The sequence below is a fragment of the Aricia agestis genome, chromosome 13 (genome assembly GCF_905147365.1).
Source record: "Aricia agestis chromosome 13, ilAriAges1.1, whole genome shotgun sequence".
In the NCBI taxonomy this organism is placed as follows: domain Eukaryota; kingdom Metazoa; phylum Arthropoda; class Insecta; order Lepidoptera; family Lycaenidae; genus Aricia; species Aricia agestis.
The window spans coordinates 15,908,071-15,927,237 of record NC_056418.1 but is presented as its reverse complement, the minus strand read 5'-3'; the positions used below and the strand labels follow the sequence as shown (position 1 = coordinate 15,927,237).

General features: G+C 37.8%; 2 protein-coding genes across 2 annotated transcripts in view; both read left to right on the top strand.

The window, feature by feature from the left end:
• The window catches only part of LOC121733191, a 53,750-nt gene extending 35,714 nt beyond the window's left edge, over positions 1 to 18,036 (top strand). Inside the window, exons 4-19 of the mRNA XM_042123364.1 lie at positions 1,674 to 1,812; positions 2,180 to 2,400; positions 2,562 to 2,711; positions 3,056 to 3,188; positions 3,612 to 3,733; positions 4,033 to 4,152; positions 4,690 to 4,826; positions 7,069 to 7,318; positions 7,483 to 7,668; positions 7,771 to 7,909; positions 8,167 to 8,384; positions 8,607 to 8,756; positions 8,913 to 9,045; positions 9,268 to 9,389; positions 9,696 to 9,815; positions 17,554 to 18,036. Of these exons, the coding sequence (XP_041979298.1) occupies positions 1,674 to 1,812; positions 2,180 to 2,400; positions 2,562 to 2,711; positions 3,056 to 3,188; positions 3,612 to 3,733; positions 4,033 to 4,152; positions 4,690 to 4,826; positions 7,069 to 7,318; positions 7,483 to 7,668; positions 7,771 to 7,909; positions 8,167 to 8,384; positions 8,607 to 8,756; positions 8,913 to 9,045; positions 9,268 to 9,389; positions 9,696 to 9,815; positions 17,554 to 17,733 (2,520 nt within the window). The 3' untranslated portion in view covers positions 17,734 to 18,036. The remainder of the gene's footprint in view (positions 1 to 1,673; positions 1,813 to 2,179; positions 2,401 to 2,561; positions 2,712 to 3,055; positions 3,189 to 3,611; positions 3,734 to 4,032; positions 4,153 to 4,689; positions 4,827 to 7,068; positions 7,319 to 7,482; positions 7,669 to 7,770; positions 7,910 to 8,166; positions 8,385 to 8,606; positions 8,757 to 8,912; positions 9,046 to 9,267; positions 9,390 to 9,695; positions 9,816 to 17,553) is intronic.
• Positions 14,737 to 16,572, top strand: LOC121733189 (uncharacterized protein K02A2.6-like). The gene is made up of 2 exons (XM_042123362.1): positions 14,737 to 14,851; positions 15,043 to 16,572. Exons 1-2 carry the CDS (start codon positions 14,813 to 14,815, stop codon positions 16,000 to 16,002), a joined length of 999 nt encoding a protein of 332 aa, XP_041979296.1. The 5' UTR covers positions 14,737 to 14,812; the 3' UTR covers positions 16,003 to 16,572.
• Positions 18,037 to 19,167: the final 1,131 nt, after the last annotated feature.

The following is a 19,167-nucleotide window of genomic DNA, read 5'->3' as shown; positions in this document are numbered from 1 at the left end:
TAGTAAATTACAGTGGGGTCCTCATATTGCTAATCTTGCAGGTAAGCTCAGTTCTGCAGCATATGCAGTCAGAAAAATTAGGGAAATTTCTGATGAAGACACGGCAAGACTAGTTTATTTTAGTTATTTTCACAGTAGAATGTCTTATGGTATCCTTTTATGGGGAAACCCTGCCGACATCAATACAATTTTTGTGCTGCAGAAGAGAGCTATACGCTCAATTTATAAAATGTCAGCTTTTAAATCTCTGAGAGAAAAGTTTAAAGAAATTGGTATTCTAACTGTTGCTTCTCAATACATTTTGGATAATGTATTGTATGTTAGAAAGAATTTAACTAAATTTAAAACTAAAAGTGATAGTCACGGTAGAAACACTAGAAATAGGCACAAGCTGGAAATACCAGTGATCAGACTTAGCAAAATAAGTAAATCTTTTAAAGGTCAATGTATACGCCTTTACAATAAAATCCCGGAAAACGTTCAAAATCTATCAATTAATAAATTTAAAAAAGTAATTAAAGAACGTTTGTGTGCCAAAGCCTACTATACGGTCAAAGATTTCCTAAACGATAGCACATCTTGGGAGTAGGATGGCTGCTTGCAAGGCTGCTTCTACATTTATTATATGTGACTTACAATTGTGTATTCATATTGTATAGATTAAGTTATTTACATTGTAAATTTTATTTTTTTAAAAGACAAATTTTCCACTTTTTTACTAAAAAGTGGCCCCGTGCGAGTTTCTTACGCCGGTTCTTCTCGCCGGGTTAGTTCCCGAACCGGTGGTAGGCAACATGTAGTTCAACATTCTGAAAATATTTGATTCAAATTTATTCAGAAATAAAACAATTTTTTTTTTCTTGCGGTGGAAATAATTTAAATGCCGAAGCTGGCATAGCCGAGAATATGAAGTGCGGTCAGATTTTTAAATTGGCACTACAAAGAAAAACCGGTTAGAGCGCTTACAGACGAACGGCACGTGTCGGCGGCACGCGTCGGCGGCAGTCGACGGCAGTCGGCGGCACGTGTCGGCGGCAGTCGACGGCAGCTGTCGACAGTTTATCACGCTTGCAGTTGTGACGTAGCGCGTAAAGGTCCACAGGTCGGTATCGTATGCAACGGACGTCTCGCATCAAACGGATAATTTTTTTACAGTACGTCCACTGTATCGGCAGCGTACGGATTACCGATTAGACAGTATGTTTATCTTCAAATTAGTCTAAACAAAGTTTCTAAGTCAAAATTTCTGCTTTCGACTATTCCATCCACACCCCCCCTTTGAGCATTCATTTACTACTATTCGATAATCCGTTCGTCCATCAAAAATTATCCGTTTGATGCAAGACGTCCGTTGCGTATGATACCGACCAGTGGCCGCTTACCTTTAGGCGGTACGTCACAACTGGGGGCCTACCAACACCTTTACTAAGCGACACCGTTTGACTACTCGCGAAACAAATTCGTCGTTTCATGTACCATCGAAGAAATGGATCCATAGGCAGATGGCGGACCCGCGTTATTTGGTTGCATTAATTCAAGCCATTGATGTTTGTGATCTGTCTAAGCTTGACATATTCTGACCAAACTACTGAGATCTGCCATCTGTCCATAAATCAGATTCTTTGATAGTATGATAAGGTATGCCAATAATAATTAAATATGTAATTTTCCAGGGTGGATGGATCGCTGCGGCGTTGATGCGTTTCGTCCAAGGTCTCGGTCAGTCGTGCATATTCCCGGGCATGCACTGTCTATTTGGCAAGTGGACACCGCTGGAGGAGAGGGGGCGACTAGCGGGATGTGCTTATGGAGGTAAATTGCTTCTTTTTGTAATTGGGGATACAGGAAATATAAATGATACTTAATAAAAACTAGAACACTAGAAGTATACCTATGTTGATAACCTGTTACGAAAAATAGTGTATGTATTCATTCCTAAACAAACAAAATAACGTATACTAAGTAGCCTTTCCACAAATATCTTATTTAACTAATTCAGCGTGCGATCTTTAAATTTCATTTCACCGATATAGCAATTTTGCCAACCATCACGTCATTACATTACATATCCATTAACCATCACCCCTATAACGTGATAAAGAAGTCTAAGTTAGTATAACTTAGAAATTAAGACACCTTAATATACTTAATTCTTAATCTGATGATAATGTTTGTCCAGGTCAAGCATTAGGGCTAGTGGTGGGTCTGCCGATCAGCGGGTACATCGCGGCTTCCCCTCTCGGATGGCCAGGAGTGTTCAGGTTCTACGGCATCCTCTGTTGTGTCGCAGCCGGTATCCTTTGGTGGATCTGCGCGGACAGCCCCGCGAAGCATACCAGTATATCCGAGTTGGAACGAATGTACATCGAAAAGAATTTGGGGCAGTCCAGGTTCAAAAAGGTGATTTTTGTTTAATTTCCATAATAATTTTAGGATATTTTAAAACACTTGGAATTGTTATAGATCCATAGTAAATAAAAAATGTGCAAGAAGAATACATTAATGTTTTCTGATATTTTCAGTTGAGATATAAATATGACGTGATACTAAAAAAATTCCAGGTTCCCCCAGTACCATGGTGCAGGATACTGAGGTCTCGAGGTCTCTACGCGATCATGATCGCTCACATCGGCCAGAACTTCTCCCACGTCACCATTTACTCCGAAATCCCATCGTTTATGGACAAAATCATGCATGTCAATATAAAAGCTGTGAGTATAGTTATTGATGGATGACGGACAAATAAATTTTAAGGTTCATTACTATTCGTCTAGACATGAAAGGAAAATATTCTTTGGGAGTTCTGCGACTTATGTGTGTATAATTGTGATCATGTTTATTGATATTGTTACGTTTCGAAGGTTATTTATCCTTGACTTATTATGTAGAAGGTTGATAATATACGAGTATAATATTGGTCATAATTTTTAAATAGACTTCCTCATACTGCGCCAGATTGTTTACTAAAAGTTATTTATAAAATATATTAATAATTTAAAATTTCTTATTTTTTTCCTCTATTTGTTGTGTAAGAAATCGTTTATTTTTTTTTCAGAATGGATTGTTGACCGCTTTACCATTCCTCTGCATGTTCTTCGCGAATTTCTTCTTCAGTTGGCTGACAGACATATTGATCGTCAAGAAAATAATGAGCGTCACCAACACAAGAAAGCTGGCTAATTCTATAGGTATATGACCGCTTGTATTATAATATAAATATAAATAAATATGTTTATCATAATAGAAATAGAGCCTAGAATATTTTAATGCAAAACAAGATTACGACAGGATAGAGGCCCACAATTAATTCATGCTTTTAAAGCTGGATTTGCGATATTAGCTGCCTGCCATTGTGAAATAGATTTTAGAATCAAAATGGAATAATAAACATAGAAACTCTTTTTATTGTAATTCGATAAGAATTCCCCCATAGGCCATAGCACAGGCTGCGCCTAGTTTGGAGGACTGTCACTTTAAAAAATATGTAAATTAATTTATGACCACAATTTTTTTTGTATTTTTTATAGATTTTTGTCTAAAGTCTACGTGGGTAAAATATACTAACTAGGTTATTCAATTTATATTACACTCTTATGTAATTATTGTTTCAGGCAGTGTACCGGTGGCGTTGGGTCTGGTGGCACTAGCGTTGTCTCCAAAGGACATCTACATCGTAGAACCTTTGCTAATTGCGATCTGCTCCTTGAAGGTAGCCAGCCATCTCGGATTTCAGGTAATATTTGATTTTTTCACCAAATTCTTGATTGCGCATCGATTTAACTAGAATGTAGAATGTTGCTATTTTAAATGTTACCACGGCTCAATTTAAACTTTTATAATATTGATGGTATGTGCATGCGACATGCATATAGTGTATCGTTGTTCTATATAATTTGTAGTATCTCAAATGGATGACCCTATGTAGTTTATCTATATTCGGTCGAGACGATCATATTATTATGGCATACTCTTAGCTGTATGCTATAGTTTATCATCAATGGCTTCCATACCACTTGTTAAATCAATTTCCAGTTGAACCACATCGACATGTCGTCGAACTACTCCGGCACGCTGATGAGCATCACCAACTTCATTTCCAACCTGTGCGCCTCCCTCGCACCCATCACTGCCGGACTTATACTTCAGGACGTGGTAATTATCATTTACATTATATTAATAACTAGATGACGCCCGCAACTTTGCTGCGACAAAATTCATTTATCGCGCAGAAACCTCAGAAACCGTTTATTTCTCCGGGATAAAAGTATCTTATGTCCTTTTCCGGGATGCAAAGTATCTCCATACCAAATTTCAGCAAAATCGGTTCAGTGGTTTTGACGTGAAAAAGTAACAGACAGACATACAGACAGACGGACAGACAAACAGACTTTCGCATTTATAATAATATTACGTATGGATGGAACATCGAGGAATTACAAGTAAGAGATCGCGTGAAGCTATTTATAGGAATATCAGGTACAATGACTATGAGAGACAAAATATGGTATTCTCTCGTTTCGTATCTACATGACCGGACGCTTTAGGATTTTTATCAAAGTATACTGAAATTCATAATATTGTAAGATCCAAACAGGATTACCGATAAAAATATCCATTTCATTAAAGCTAATAATTTAAAATTACCACTTAAAATAAAAGAGATAACTAACGTTTAACTGAATGTTTCAGACATCAGAGCAGCAGTGGTGCACGGTGTTTTACGTCTCAGCAGCGTTCCTGTTCTTCTCGAACCTCGGTTACGTGATGCTGGGCACATCAGAGAAACAAGACTGGGACAACCCGCAGGAGCCGAAGAAGGGGGACATGCGAGAAATGGAGCGATTCGTCGTCCAGTAGCTTATAAGTACCTTGTAAATAATAGAATAGAATTACTTATTAATATTAATAAATATTTATTTCTACTAAACATATTTTATTGCCACAAAAACCAATGAATCCCTAAAAACTTGTTCTATTTATCCGGCGACCTGTTGAATCACAAATAAAAGTAAAAGTAAGACGGTGTTTATAAAAGTTTTGTTATGAAAATGTTTGATCGTATTATCTCTGACAAAGCTAAATAAAGGAATTTGAATCTAAACATGGTTTGTGTTTTCGTTTTGATAAAAATAACGTCGGAGTTGTTTCGTTAAAGCTCCCGTCTGTTTATGTTGTATAATGTTATTGTTCTTATACAGCTTAAACTCAATTTCATGTACACGTTTGACCTAGTCACGTAAATAAAGTATAATATTAATTTTGAAACTAGAATTTCAGCCACCTTATAGAAACCCCTTAGAGATACTAATTACTATTCTGTTACTAGTTTCTTACTAATTATTATTCCTTAGATCATTCTAAACCAGGGTTTCTCAAAGTGTAGTACTTTTGGCACTTTACCCAGAAATTAATAAAATTGACTAAAAAGTAAAAGGTAACACTACAAATATTTTAGTCAATTTTATTATTTTCTGGAGAAAGAGTCTGAAAGTTTAAAAACCCCTGTCCTAAACTGACCGTTGTTTTAAATTTTGGGCTAAATAAATACAAAAAGGTAGTAAAGGAATATTTTACTGCATTGTTTTACGCGTCAGCAAGATAACATCTGACATTATATAATTAAGTATATTATCATATATTATCATAACCGTAACTACATACTTTCAGAACAATATACTATGAGTCCATTTCAACATGTCATGTTGTGAAACCTTTGTGCGAAGTCGGTTATATTCGCAACGATATTATAATATTATACAGTAAATAGGTATTATTAATATAAAAAACTATGGTATTTAAATTGACTTGCTAAGTAACGAAATTATGTACTTGCATAATATATTCAAATACATTTTTTTTTTTTATGAAATAAGGGGGCAAACGAGCAAACGGGTCACCTGATGGAAAGCAACTTCCGTCGCCCATGGACACTCGCAGCATCAGAAGAGCTGCAAGTGCGTTGCCGGCCTTTTAAGACGAAATAGTGTAATAGGGGAGGGTAGGAAAGGGAAGGGAAGGGAATAGTTGAGGGTAGGGAAGGGAATAGGGTAGGGGTTAGGGGATTGGGCCTCCGGTAAACTCACTCACTCGGCGAAACACAGCGCAAGCGCTGTTTCACACCGGTTTTCTGTGAGAACGTGGTATTTATCCGGTCGAGCCGGCCCATTCGTGCCGAAGCATGGCTCTCCCACGTATAATATATACATAATTTCGTTTCAATTTTTAGATTCACATTAATTATTATTATTCCATGGTCCAGTGGTTAAGAGCGTGGCTCTCGACTCGGAGGTCGTGGGTTCGATTCCCGCGTTGGAAACATGTTATTTCCAAGTTTGGGTAGGACAATGTAGGCTGATCACCTGATTGTCTGACAAGTAAAATGATCCATGCGTCGGATGGGCATGCAAAAAGTCGGTCCTGCGCCTGATCTCTCTCCAGTCGTGTCGGTCTTCCGTCCCACTGGGTTATGAGAGTTAAGGAATAGAGAGTGCTCTTGTGTACTGCGCATATACTTGGACACTATTAAATTGCTCCTGCGTACCTGGCCTGGTTTCAATGAAACCGGCCACCGTCACCGTAACTGTTGTGGGGGGTATTATTATTGTATTATTGCGCCAAAAAGAGAATAGCAGATCGTCATTGACCAAAATAAATTTCACATGATAAAGAGACACTTCATTGAAACTGGTAACGTAGAACCAAAGACAAATATTTAGTTAAAGATAACGATTACATTTAAATATACTAATATCTCACATTCATAATAACCACGAGTGATGAATCAACAATGAACGCAACTGCTACTGACACTAATTCTTATCACAAAGTCTCTGACGATGAGAATACTGAAGCAAATGATGAAAACGCAAAAGATGTTACAATAATTGGTGATAACAATGAAAAAGTCAAAGGCGTAGATGATTTCGATAAATCAGAGAAGATAGAATTAAAAGGTAGGATTAGTACTAATGTTGTAATAATACTATCGCCGTTATATAATAAGCTTTTCGTATCGGAAAATGCACAAAATAATTACGTGTCTTTTTTTCCTATAAATGATTATGTAAGCAATAAATTTTCAGGTTGGGGCTACAGACATCAACAATGTTTTATACTATTCTGTTGTTTGACGACAGCGTACAGTATGAGGGCTTGTATGGGCGTGTCTCTGGTGGCTATGGCTGACAGGGGTCCAATTCTAAAAACATCGAACTTTACAGAAAACGTGACAAACATTCGCATAGAATTAAATAATACTATGCCAGCAAATCAAATCCTGGATGGTGGAATTATGCACTCGCTTTTATTAACGCCTCCTGTAAGTTTATTTACCTTTTGTTTTCCATCAAGATTTTAGTAAATATCGAACAATATTATAAACGCTAACGAAGTTTAATGACCATAACCTGAAAAAATTATTTAACCTAGTCATTTCGCAATTACTAAGACTAATATTATAATAGCACATATTGTACTTTTCAGTATCCTAAGTTTCAATGGAGTAAAAAGACTCAAGATATGATACTGTCATCATTTTTCTGGGGCTACATGCTCCTGCAAATACCATCGGGCCAGCTTGCATATTTCTTCGGTGCTCGCTACATGCTGACGGGTGCGCTGGCTATAAACGCAGTGGTGTCATTCTCTTTGCCCTGGGCTGCACAATATGCAAGTACTTTTAAGACCAATTGTTATAAGTTATAAGTTATGCAATGTTTTATTTATTTGGTTAAAATATTCGTGACTACCAATATTTGCATGAAATTTCAGGGTGGATGGATCTTAACAATAATATTTCGAATCGTGCAAGGGCTCAGCCAGGCGTGTATTCTTCCCGGTATGCATACGATGCTCGGAAAATGGACGCACCTGGAGGAAAGGAGTAGACTCGCGGGATTAGCTTATGGAGGTACAATATTTTCCACAAGTATTTCAGTATTGTACAAGTTTTTTTCAAGGTCACGGAGATTCGCGCAACAGGAGGGGCGGAATTTGAATAAAATGCGGAGAAACAAACAACACGTTGTGCTTTGATGAGTCTCGTGATGTATATTTATGAAATGTTGTGGTAAGTCTCAAAGTATTATAATTTTTTTTAATGACCATCATTAATCATTATAACGTGTGATACATTAAAGTAATACTCATTTGTTTTTGTGGTTTTAGGCCAGGCTCTCGGTACAGTACTAGGTCTACCTATATCTGGGTTCTTAGCTGCCTCATCCCTCGGATGGCCGGGAGTTTTTAGATTTTATGGAATCCTATCTGGAATCGTCGCTGGGATTTTGTGGTATTTCGGAGCGGACACTCCAGCTAAGCATACAAAAATATCTCTCGAAGAAAAAGCCTATATAGAAAATAACGCAGGCTCGGGCGGTGGAAAGGTATGACAGCCTCGTCCTTGAAAATATTTGTATAAAACATCACCTCATTCTTATCAAATCATACCAAAGTTGCGATAACGTTACTTCCTTTAAACACCTCCATCGTGGGTATCGCAGACACAACATATTTTCAATTGGGGATTGATGGGTTGAATTTTATTTTATATTTATTTAAATTACAGATTTATGCAATAATTTAGTTTTATTTGTTTTGTTTTTTAGCGTCCACCCGTTCCATGGAGCAAGATCCTCCGAAGCAGGGGTATGTACGCCATCATGATCGCTCACATCGGCCAGACCTGGGGCCAGCTGACTCTGTACGCGGAGGTGCCAGCGTACATGGACAAAGTGATGGGCGTCGACATAAAAGCGGTATTTATACATCGTTGACACTTTATTTATCGGAAACCCATTTGAAAGGGTTTATTGGTGATATTATATTTTATCGGCTGTTTCTGATGGAATTCACAAATAGCGCAATAAATTCAATACAGATTATAGAGCGTTAGTGACGTTTTATGTTTTCAGAATGGTCTGTTAACGGCACTGCCGTTTATGGTGATGTGGTTTACGAATTTTTTCTTCAGCTGGTTCACCGATCGACTCATCGTGAAGAAAACACTCAGTGTTACCAACGCACGGAAACTTGCCAACTCTTTAGGTAAGCTATAAAAATGCCAAATATGATATTAAAAAATTAGTTCTTGCCCAATTAAAATTTTCTTGCAAGCACAGAAATTCTTAAATTAGACTCATTGGTACATTTTTGTGATGAAAATATTATTATATTTTATTCTTTTAAAATATTTCATACCGTGTAGGGGTAACAAACAGACATACTTGCGCATCTATAGGATTTAACAATAATAATGAATTATTTCAGGTTGCATTCCAGCCGCGGTGGGGTTAGTGGTGCTGGGTTATGCCCCGAAAAACATTTACATAGTGGAGAGCATACTCGTTGTGGTTTGTGGGTTTAAAGTGGCCAGCCATGTCGGATTCCATGTGAGTTATTTTGTTGTTTGAAAACACTTTACAAAGAAGACTATTTGAAGCCTTTCACACTAGCGGTTTGAGGGCGAGTCCCTACATTTTATTTTTATGAAAGAATAATTATACTGCCTGTAGAATTATTTCCAGGACATGAAGTAGCCTATTGAATTTATACAGAGTTATAGAATTTGTATTCTTTTTAGAATTAATTATATTATTATAAATGCCGCTACGATACTACGCCGAGACTAGAAGTGGACCATAATAATCAGTAAATTTAGTATTGACCAAGACTCAGGAGTATTGTCGTATTTCCAGTTATCCCACATCGACATCTCGAACAACTACTCCGGCACCATGATGAGCATCAGCAATTTCGTCTCCAACTCCGTCGGCTCTCTCGCGCCCATCGTGGCCGGCTTCGTCCTCACCGATGTGGTAAGCTTATGCTTCCAAGGCTTGGCAAGCATCCACGAGGCACAAACGTCCACAAATCTCGCTTGCCATTTAGAAGTCGTTTACACGCTTCTGAATGCGTCAGTGTTTAAAGGCCCCAGTACACAATGGCCCATGCTGGCCCACTACAGGCCATCGCCATTGTGTACATGGGGTAATGGTATATGATGGCGAACAGTGCAAGTGGTCAATCGTGGCGCGCAATCGGGGAGTTGTCGGTTTTTTAAGCCCACTTCAAAGGAATCGTGGCGTAGCGTGGTGTGGTGTTCACACAATCGGCCATTGTTTAGTTCGTCACCGACCGCTGACCGTGATAGTGCACTTTTTTACTGTGTACTGGGGCCATAACTATGAATTAGTCAGCGTCCACCATCGCCTTTTGAGCATTTTTTTTTATAACTTTGTGGCGGTACACACTTCTAGAATTCTTGTAAAAAGTATATAAATAAAACGCAGCCGTAATTACTCTTACGTCCATCGCAAGTGGTTTGCCAGGCAACAATGAGCCATGCGCCATTGTGTGAACACCAAGTGATCGTGGCCTACAGTTGTACATTGCAAAGTGTGGCCCATCACAGGCCATTGTGTACTGGGGCCTTTACGTACATCCAAGCATGGCGGACACCGAACTTGTTTCGGTTATTACGTTTGGTTTAACTAAGCGTGCGCCAACGTGTGAACGCGTCGCAAATGCCTTTTGATCTGTGTCCAAAAACCGACACTACTCCGGATCGTATACAAGAGTCCGCAAGCTCACGCAAGCCAAGCCAGATACTCTATTTACCTACACACTTCTGCTTGCAGACGCTGGTCAAGCCTTGGCAAGCATAGAAACGCAGCATTAAGCTTCTTACAGACGAACGGCATGCGTCGTCGGCAGTCGCAATTTTTTTTTTCATTGTTTTTTTTAACAATGCTGCCGTCGAATGCCGTCAATTATACACTAGCAGGCTAGTTACACTGACAAGAAATATGGTCCATTCTTAGAATGGGTATGTAGAAAGTCAATCTCGTGCATGATTTCCCGCGCGTCGCGTCAGAGCGTTCCACTGGTAAAATATCGAAGCAATGCTTGGGAAAGTGGCTGGCAATATCTAATACTCTGTAGTAGTTCAGATATTATGCTATAGTAAATTCAAATGATGTAAAGTTTAAATTAAACAAGCAACTAAGGCCCTTTTCACATGCACAAGGCCACGGCATGGTCGCCGTGCCGGGTAACCGTGCTAGCATTTTCGCATGTTGGTTTAACACGATCGCCGGCGACCACGCGCCGGTCGCAATTCGCAGTGTTATCGGGGTATTTGGAGAACTGAATGTCGTTGTTTATTATTAAACTAGCTGATGACGCCCGCAACTCCGTTGCGCCAAAACTTGTTTATCGCGCGGGAACCGTACACGTTTCCAGGACAAAAAGTATTCTATGTCCTTTCCCGGGACTCAAAGTATCTCCATGCCAAATTTCAGCAAAATCGATTCAGCGGTTTGGGCGTGAAGAGGTAACAGACAGACAGACACACTTTCGCATTTATAATATTAAGCATAGATGGATCCATCATGGAATGCTCTGGAATAGAATCATGGAATGGAACATGTGAAAGCTCTTATTGTTTTTTACATTACATACTTCTTCATGGCTACTTTAAACCACTAAGGTTTGGCCGGAGTGTACTTGCTGTATACTACTTTTCTTAGTAAACTTGATTATGATTAAATATGCACTGTTGCTCATATTATATGTAGGATGGTGATAGTGATGATACTTGTACGTGTGAAAAGCATGAAAGAGAAAGTAAGCATGTGTGTTGTATGTGTGTGAAAGAGAGGATAGATAAATTAGGAAGATGGCGAAGAGTAATGTAAGACGAGTAAGACGTGTTTATTTTGAGGAAGTAAAATAAAAGTGAAATCTAAGTAAATCACATCTTTTCTTGCACCCCATTTCCCACAAAATTTGGGGGCTCGTCCGGGATAAAAGGTGCAAGTGAAAACGGTGAAAACAGTGAAAATTGGACATTGGCGTGCACGTGGTGGCGAAAATCGTGTTCGCGTGGAGTGTAAAGGTGGACGTACAACGACGAAGAATTACTAATTTTCACTATCTGGCGTGACGAGGAACGACGAGAAAATGCCAAAAGACGCGACGGAACGGCGGAAAAGCCGACAGGAAGATTTTGAGGACGCCCGTACGGATCGCGGGAATAATGGCGGCCTGTTACAAATGACTTCGGATTTAATGCCTACTTTTACCGGCACAGATCCAACATATCCTGCTGCACGATGGATTCAGGAGCTCGAAGACAATGCAGAAATATTTGGGTGGTCGCCGCTACAACAATTATTGGTAGCTAGAAGATCATTAGCGGGAACTGCGTTGCTGTGGTTGCGAGCAGAACGGCCATTTAAATCTTGGGACGATTTGAAAGCGGCTATAAGTAAGGAATTTCCGGACAGCGTAGATGTGAAGGCAATTCACGAGACAATGAGTCGCAGAAAAAGAAAAGATAACGAAAGTTGCATAGATTACATGTTGGTAATGAAGGAGTTAGGCAAGAGAGGGAAAATGCCGGATTATGTAGCTATAAAGTACATTATTGAAGGAATACAAGACATCGAATCAAACAAAAGCATGTTATATGGCGTTACGTCGTATAGTGATCTAAAAGAAAAAATAAAAATATACGAAACTATCAAAAGCAAGATGGCCACGCAACGAAATTATTCCGAATCACCTAAGCAGTTACAGAAGAAAAAGCCAATACGATGCTACAATTGCGGAGAACTAAATCACGCGTCATACAATTGTCCAAACAAAAATCGCGGTTTAAAGTGCTTTAAGTGCAACGAGTTCGGCCATGTTGGAGCATCATGTAACTCGAGCGCATATTCGAAGAGGCCGATACTATACGAAGAAAAGGATGGACAAAGCCGAAGGTACGTTCGGAACACATCGGAGCGTTTCGGGCAGACGTCACGATTCAATCCTGAAGTTCGTCAAAGTCAAGTTGACAGCCAGCAACATGGCGGCGAAAAGCAAAATATTATGATTGGAGAAGTTGGCAGCACTGAACACATAAGCAACTTCACTCCTGTCAAGTACGAAAAAGAAGAAGAATTCCTACAAAACATAAACAATAATGGCCGAAGTTTAAGAAAATCTCTAAAAACAATTCAAATCCGTGGGAAAAGTATAGAAGCTTTGATTGATTCTGGAAGCGACGTCAATTTAATTTCATCGGAATTGTATAATGCTATCGGAAGTCCGACTTTGACGCCAAAGAGTTTGAATTTAACTGGATTGGGACAATCGTTAGTGGTGACGACGCTGGGAAAATGTTATTTAGATATAATTATGGACGACAAGTGCTATGACTGTGTACTGTTTTATGTTGTTAGTAAAGATTGTTTACCATACGATGCAATTATAGGCCAGGAATTTTTAAATAATGTAACTATGATAATGAAAAAGGGAGTGGTAAAATGTTTCCCTCAGTGTGATGAATGGATGATGTGTATGCTTAATGATGTGTGTATGACTAATTCTGTTTTAGGTTTCATGTCCAACTCTCATCTTAGGCAAAAGATGTGTAAGCTGATTGAGACCTATAACCCGCAACAGCGAAAGGAAGCTCCTATACAATTAAAAATTGTACTTAAGGATGATATTCCTGTGGCACAGCGGCCTAGAAGGCTGTCACTCAAAGAGCAAGAAATTGTGGAGGAACAGATAAAGGAATGGTTGGATAAGAAGATAATTCGGGTAAGTTTTTCTGAATATTGCAGTCCTGTAGTGCTGGTAGGGAAGCGAGATGGATCGACACGGGTGTGTATTGATTACCGTGCACTGAACCAAAAAATTATAAAGGATGAGTTTCCACTACCTATTATTGAAGACCTTATAGATAAACTTAAGGACGCTAATATATTTAGTGTACTGGATTTGAAAAATGGGTTCTTTCATTTGAAAGTTAGTGAAGAGTCTATACCCTATACATCGTTTGTCACTCATCATGGGCAGTTTGAATTTTTGAGGGCACCCTTTGGATTGTCCATTTCTCCAAAAACCTTTATGAGATTTGTTTCTGTAATCTTCAGAGATCTTATAAGTCAAGGTATTGTGTTGATTTTCATCGATGACATTCTGATTCCAGCCAAAAGCGAAGAAGAAGCGGCTTACCGCTTAGAATTAGTACTTAATATAGCTTCAGACTATGGTCTAGAAATAAATTGGAAGAAGGCTAAACTTATGCAGCATCAAATAGAATATTTGGGACATTTAATTAAGAATGGTGAGGTGCAACCAAGCCCAGACAAAACTGAGGCAGTGTGTAGGTATCCCGAACCTAAAAATATTAAACAAGTACAAAGGTTTGTGGGTTTGACCTCCTATTTTAGAAAATACATTGATAATTATGCTTCAATAGCTAGGCCCTTAACGGATTTATTAAAGAAAAAACATTCTTTTAACTTTGGTGCTAATGAACGTGTAGCATTCAACACTTTAAAATGTAAATTGTCTTCAAAGCCTGTACTAAAGATTTTTAATTCTAATTTACCCACAGAAGTGCATACAGATGCTTCTGGTATAGCATATGCAGCCGTGCTGCTGCAGTTACATAAAGACGGGTGGCATCCAGTTTATTACATGAGTAAGAGAACTAGTGAAGCAGAGCAAAAATATTCTAGTTATGAGCTAGAGGCCCTTGCAATTATACAGAGTGTTAAAAAATTTAGGCATTATTTGCATGGTGTTCATTTCAAAATTGTTACAGACTGTCAAGCATTCGAACAAACCCTAAAGAAAAAGGATTTATCAGCCAAAGTGGCTAGATGGGTACTTTTCTTAGATCAATTTGATTTTAAAGTTGAGCATCGTGTCAGTTCTAGAATGAGGCATGTGGATGCGCTAAGCAGAGATAATTATCAAATGTTGGCTATTAACAGTCTTCATGAACAGATTAAAAGAGCTCAAGTAAAGGATGATGGAATTCAAGCTATACGAGAGTTGTTACAAAAAGGTTCGTATCTTGATTATTGGTTAGATAATGAGATATTATATAAAGGGGATCAAAAGCAGTTAGTAGTACCAAAGAATTTAGAAAAGGAAATTATAAAACAAGTACATAGTGTGGGTCATTTTTCTATTAAAAAAATGAAAGAGTTGATTGGAAAAAATTACTTTATAACAAATTTGGATAAAAAATTACAGGAATTTGTTTTAAGTTGTATACCTTGTTTACTAGCCACTAGAAAGTCAGGAAAACAAGAAGGATATTTAAATCCTATAGAGAAAGAAAGTATACCACTACATACTTTACATGTAGATCACATTGGACCACTTACCGAGACTAAAAAACTTTATAATTACATACTTACAATAATTGATGCTTTTACTAAATTTACATGGATATTTCCTACCAAGAGTACTACAAGCAAAGAAACATTAGATAAATTAAGAATACTTCAACAGTGTTTTGGTAACCCAAACCGTATAATTACTGATAAAGGATCTGCTTTCACGAGCAAAGACTTTAAGGATTATTGTGAGGAGGAGGAAATCCAGCATATTACTATAACCACTGGAGTACCAAGAGGGAATGGACAAGTTGAGCGGGTACACCGTACTATCATTTCAGTTCTTACAAAACTTTGTATAGAAGAACCTAGTTCGTGGTATAGGCATGTAAGTCGCCTGCAAAGAGTATTGAATAGTACTTACCAGCGAAGTATAAACACTACTCCCTGTGAATTGTTGATTGGTACAAAATTAAAGCTGAAAGAAGATTTGAATATTTTGGAACTTTTACAGGAGGAAAATATAGAACAATTTAATGAAAGTAGGGAAGAGCTAAGACGAAATGCTAAAGAACAAATCCTAAAGATTCAAGAGGAAAATAAAAAATCATTTAATAAAAATAGAAAACCGAGTAAAAGGTATGTTTTAGGGGATATAGTTGCTATAAAGAGAACCCAATACGGATCTGGACTGAAATTAAAACCAAAATATCTTGGACCTTATAAAATAATCAAAATTAAGAGGAATGACCGTTATGATGTGGAGAAAATTTATAAAAATCAGGAGGGTCCTATCGTTACATCTAGTTCGTCAGATCAAATGAAAAGTTGGCCTGATTTTCATGATGATGATTTTGAAAATGAGGATGAATGAAAGGTAAATTTTAAAAGTATTAGGTTCTTACTGTTTTTTTTTGTATTCATTTAAGTAAGTTTTTACTTTTGTTATGTACTATATAATGTTATGAAGGCTTGTAAAAAAAAGTTTGTTATTTAAGAATAAGACTTACTATTTAAGACTGTTCAAGAATGTTTGTTTTTTTTTTTTTATTTAAAAGCTGATTAAGCTGTTTGTATTTGTTGAATACAAAGTTAAGATTATGTAAGATTTGTTTGTTTACTTAAGACTACTCTTTGTAAGATTACTAAGATTACGATTTGTAAGATTATACTTTTGTAAATTTAAATATGTAAAAGATGTACTGTAGTTATTGGTGTGAATGATGCATGACTGGGGACAGTCATGAGTGTAGGATGGCCGAATGTAGGATGGTGATAGTGATGATACTTGTACGTGTGAAAAGCATGAAAGAGAAAGTAAGCATGTGTGTTGTATGTGTGTGAAAGAGAGGATAGATAAATTAGGAAGATGGCGAAGAGTAATGTAAGACGAGTAAGACGTGTTTATTTTGAGGAAGTAAAATAAAAGTGAAATCTAAGTAAATCACATCTTTTCTTGCACCCCATTTCCCACATATATTTCTACTTTAAACGTCACGGCGACCGTGCCGTGGCCGTGTGCATGTGAAAGGGCCCTAAGTTTTAAAGTAATAATTCTCATCTGCACTCACAGGTAATCATTATGTAACAAAACGAATAGAACTAAGTTCTAATGAGAATTATTGTTTGCAATATCTATTGTATGTTGTGAATTGTGATATTGATAACGTATTGATACAATATTTATTGTACTATCGGCAAATATTGTTTCCCACCACATTGGGGAATTTCATGAATGAATCAATGCACGGTACTAATTATGTGCAGGGAATACTGAGAAGACAATATAAAATTAAACAATGATAATATGCAGAGGGAAAGAGCTATTGTCATGTTCTACGTATTATTAATTATTTATTTTGTATGATATTATTTACGCTATGGGTTATTCATTAAATTACCAATAAAACTCCCTTAAATGTAAAAAAATAATAAAGACTTATTAAGCTTATAAATGCTATAAAGACACGGCATTTATTGTTTTTTGTACGAATTGAAACCTTTTGGTCTCATAATAATATTGTACAATGTGTCCCGACATCACTGTAAACTGTTCCTTAAAATGCGACAAAATATGGCGTTTTATATGGCAATATTATTATTAAATATGGCATTCTTTTCGACAAAATTGTTCTTATTTTTTCTCTGTCTCACAGACCATGGTTGCGAAATGGCAGCCATTTTATTAACCAACTTTCAAAAAAGAGGAGGATGTTCGGCTGTGGGTTTTTTTTTGTATGTTCAACGATTACTCCGCCGTTTGTGAACCGATTTTCAACATTTTTGTTTGTTATATTAGGTTTTTTTTACTCGGGCTCATAAGCTGATATCTTGACTAAAAACTTCTCATTAACATTTAGGAACTTTCGTTTTTTGGAAGTCGGTTAGAAAGCCTTGTGTTATTTAAAGCAATAGTTTTTTTCAGACCTCCGCTTACCACTGGAGACGAGTGTTCTTCATATCGGCCGCGATATATTTTGTGACCAACGCGGTGTACGTGCTGCTGGGGACGTCAGAACGGGCAGAGTGGGACAAAATAGAAGATAAAGTAGAAGATAAGGATGCTGAGGATCCAGAAGAGAAGCAGAAGATGATTAAGAAGTAAAAGGTGTGACCGCAGCTAGCGGGGCGTCGGAGGTCGCGGGTTCGAATCTAGAGAAAGGTTTTGAATGTTCCTAAGTCATAGATGCTATTATACTGTACTCGGCGAAACGAGGCAATACCGGTCACTGACCTTTTTAGTCTATGCGTTAAATAAAAATGCTCGCGCTGTATTTAGAATATTTAAGAATAAAATTGACCTCTTATAAAGACAGATAATTACAGAGTTATCGCAAAACCTCTTGGTAGCTCGAATAATTTGACGAACAGACAGACGGACTGACAGAAATCGAAGTCTCAGTAACAGGGTCCCGTTTTTGCCCTTTGGGTACAGACTACGGAACCCTAATTACATATACCTACAAAAACGCAGTCGTTTAATTAGTTTTTTCAATTACTTTTTTCTAGTTCTGTATATTTTTGTAGGTCATGTTTACAATAAACTTTTACATATAAAAACTTGTACTTTGTACCTTATTATATTCCTTATTTCCTTTAAACCGAGCCACAATATTTGTTCGTAAAGCTGCCACAGTGTTTGTACAGTTGAAGATCAATAGATCGTGTTTGTGTTCCGAGCGGGGCTCGCTTACATCGGAAGGGCGTATGATATATTTTATCTTTTTGTATCTCTCAAGTCTCAATCCAGGGGCAGTACCACGAAACCGTTTTGAGACTCAAACAATCGAACGCAAATGCCGCGTCATGCTCTAACAAACGTGAAACGACGTTGTTAGAGCCGCGGGCAGAAGCTAATTAATACTAATGTATTAACTAGCTTCTGCCCGCGGCTTCACTTGCGTAAATCAGTGTTATTATATACAATTTTTCATCCCTTATTTTAACCTATTGGGGGTAGAATTTATCAAAATCCTTTCTTAGCGGATGTCTACGTCATAATATCTACCTGCATGCCAAATTTCAGCCCGATCCGTCCAGTGGTTTGGGCTGTGCGTTGATAGATCACCATGTCAGTCACCTTTGAGTTTAATATATTATATTAAACTCAAAGATTAAGTATATCTAAGATTTGAAGAGCTGAGTGCGAGTTTTTGTCGCTTGTCATGAGGACTATAATCTGTATAAGACGGAAACAGCACACCTAGTGATTAATTCGATACCATCATGTTAGCGTGCTCATGGTGAGAAGTGATGAAAACTCAAACTCAACACTCTAACCTAGATACAGGATAGATTAGCTTAAAACTCCACACCTGATTACACCCACGGAGTAGAGCACAACTTGCCGAGAGGCCAGGCACTCGGCATGTCTATTATGGATGTGGTCGGCCGAGGGAATCGTCACTCCACTCGGTACGTGTAATGAAAGCATTAGTATTAAATTAGTCTTGGGCGTCTGAGCACAGATTAAATTTTGGCTCACTCGTGTCGTTACTCGTAGCTCACTTTGAACTGCAACTTGTACTAATATGTATTC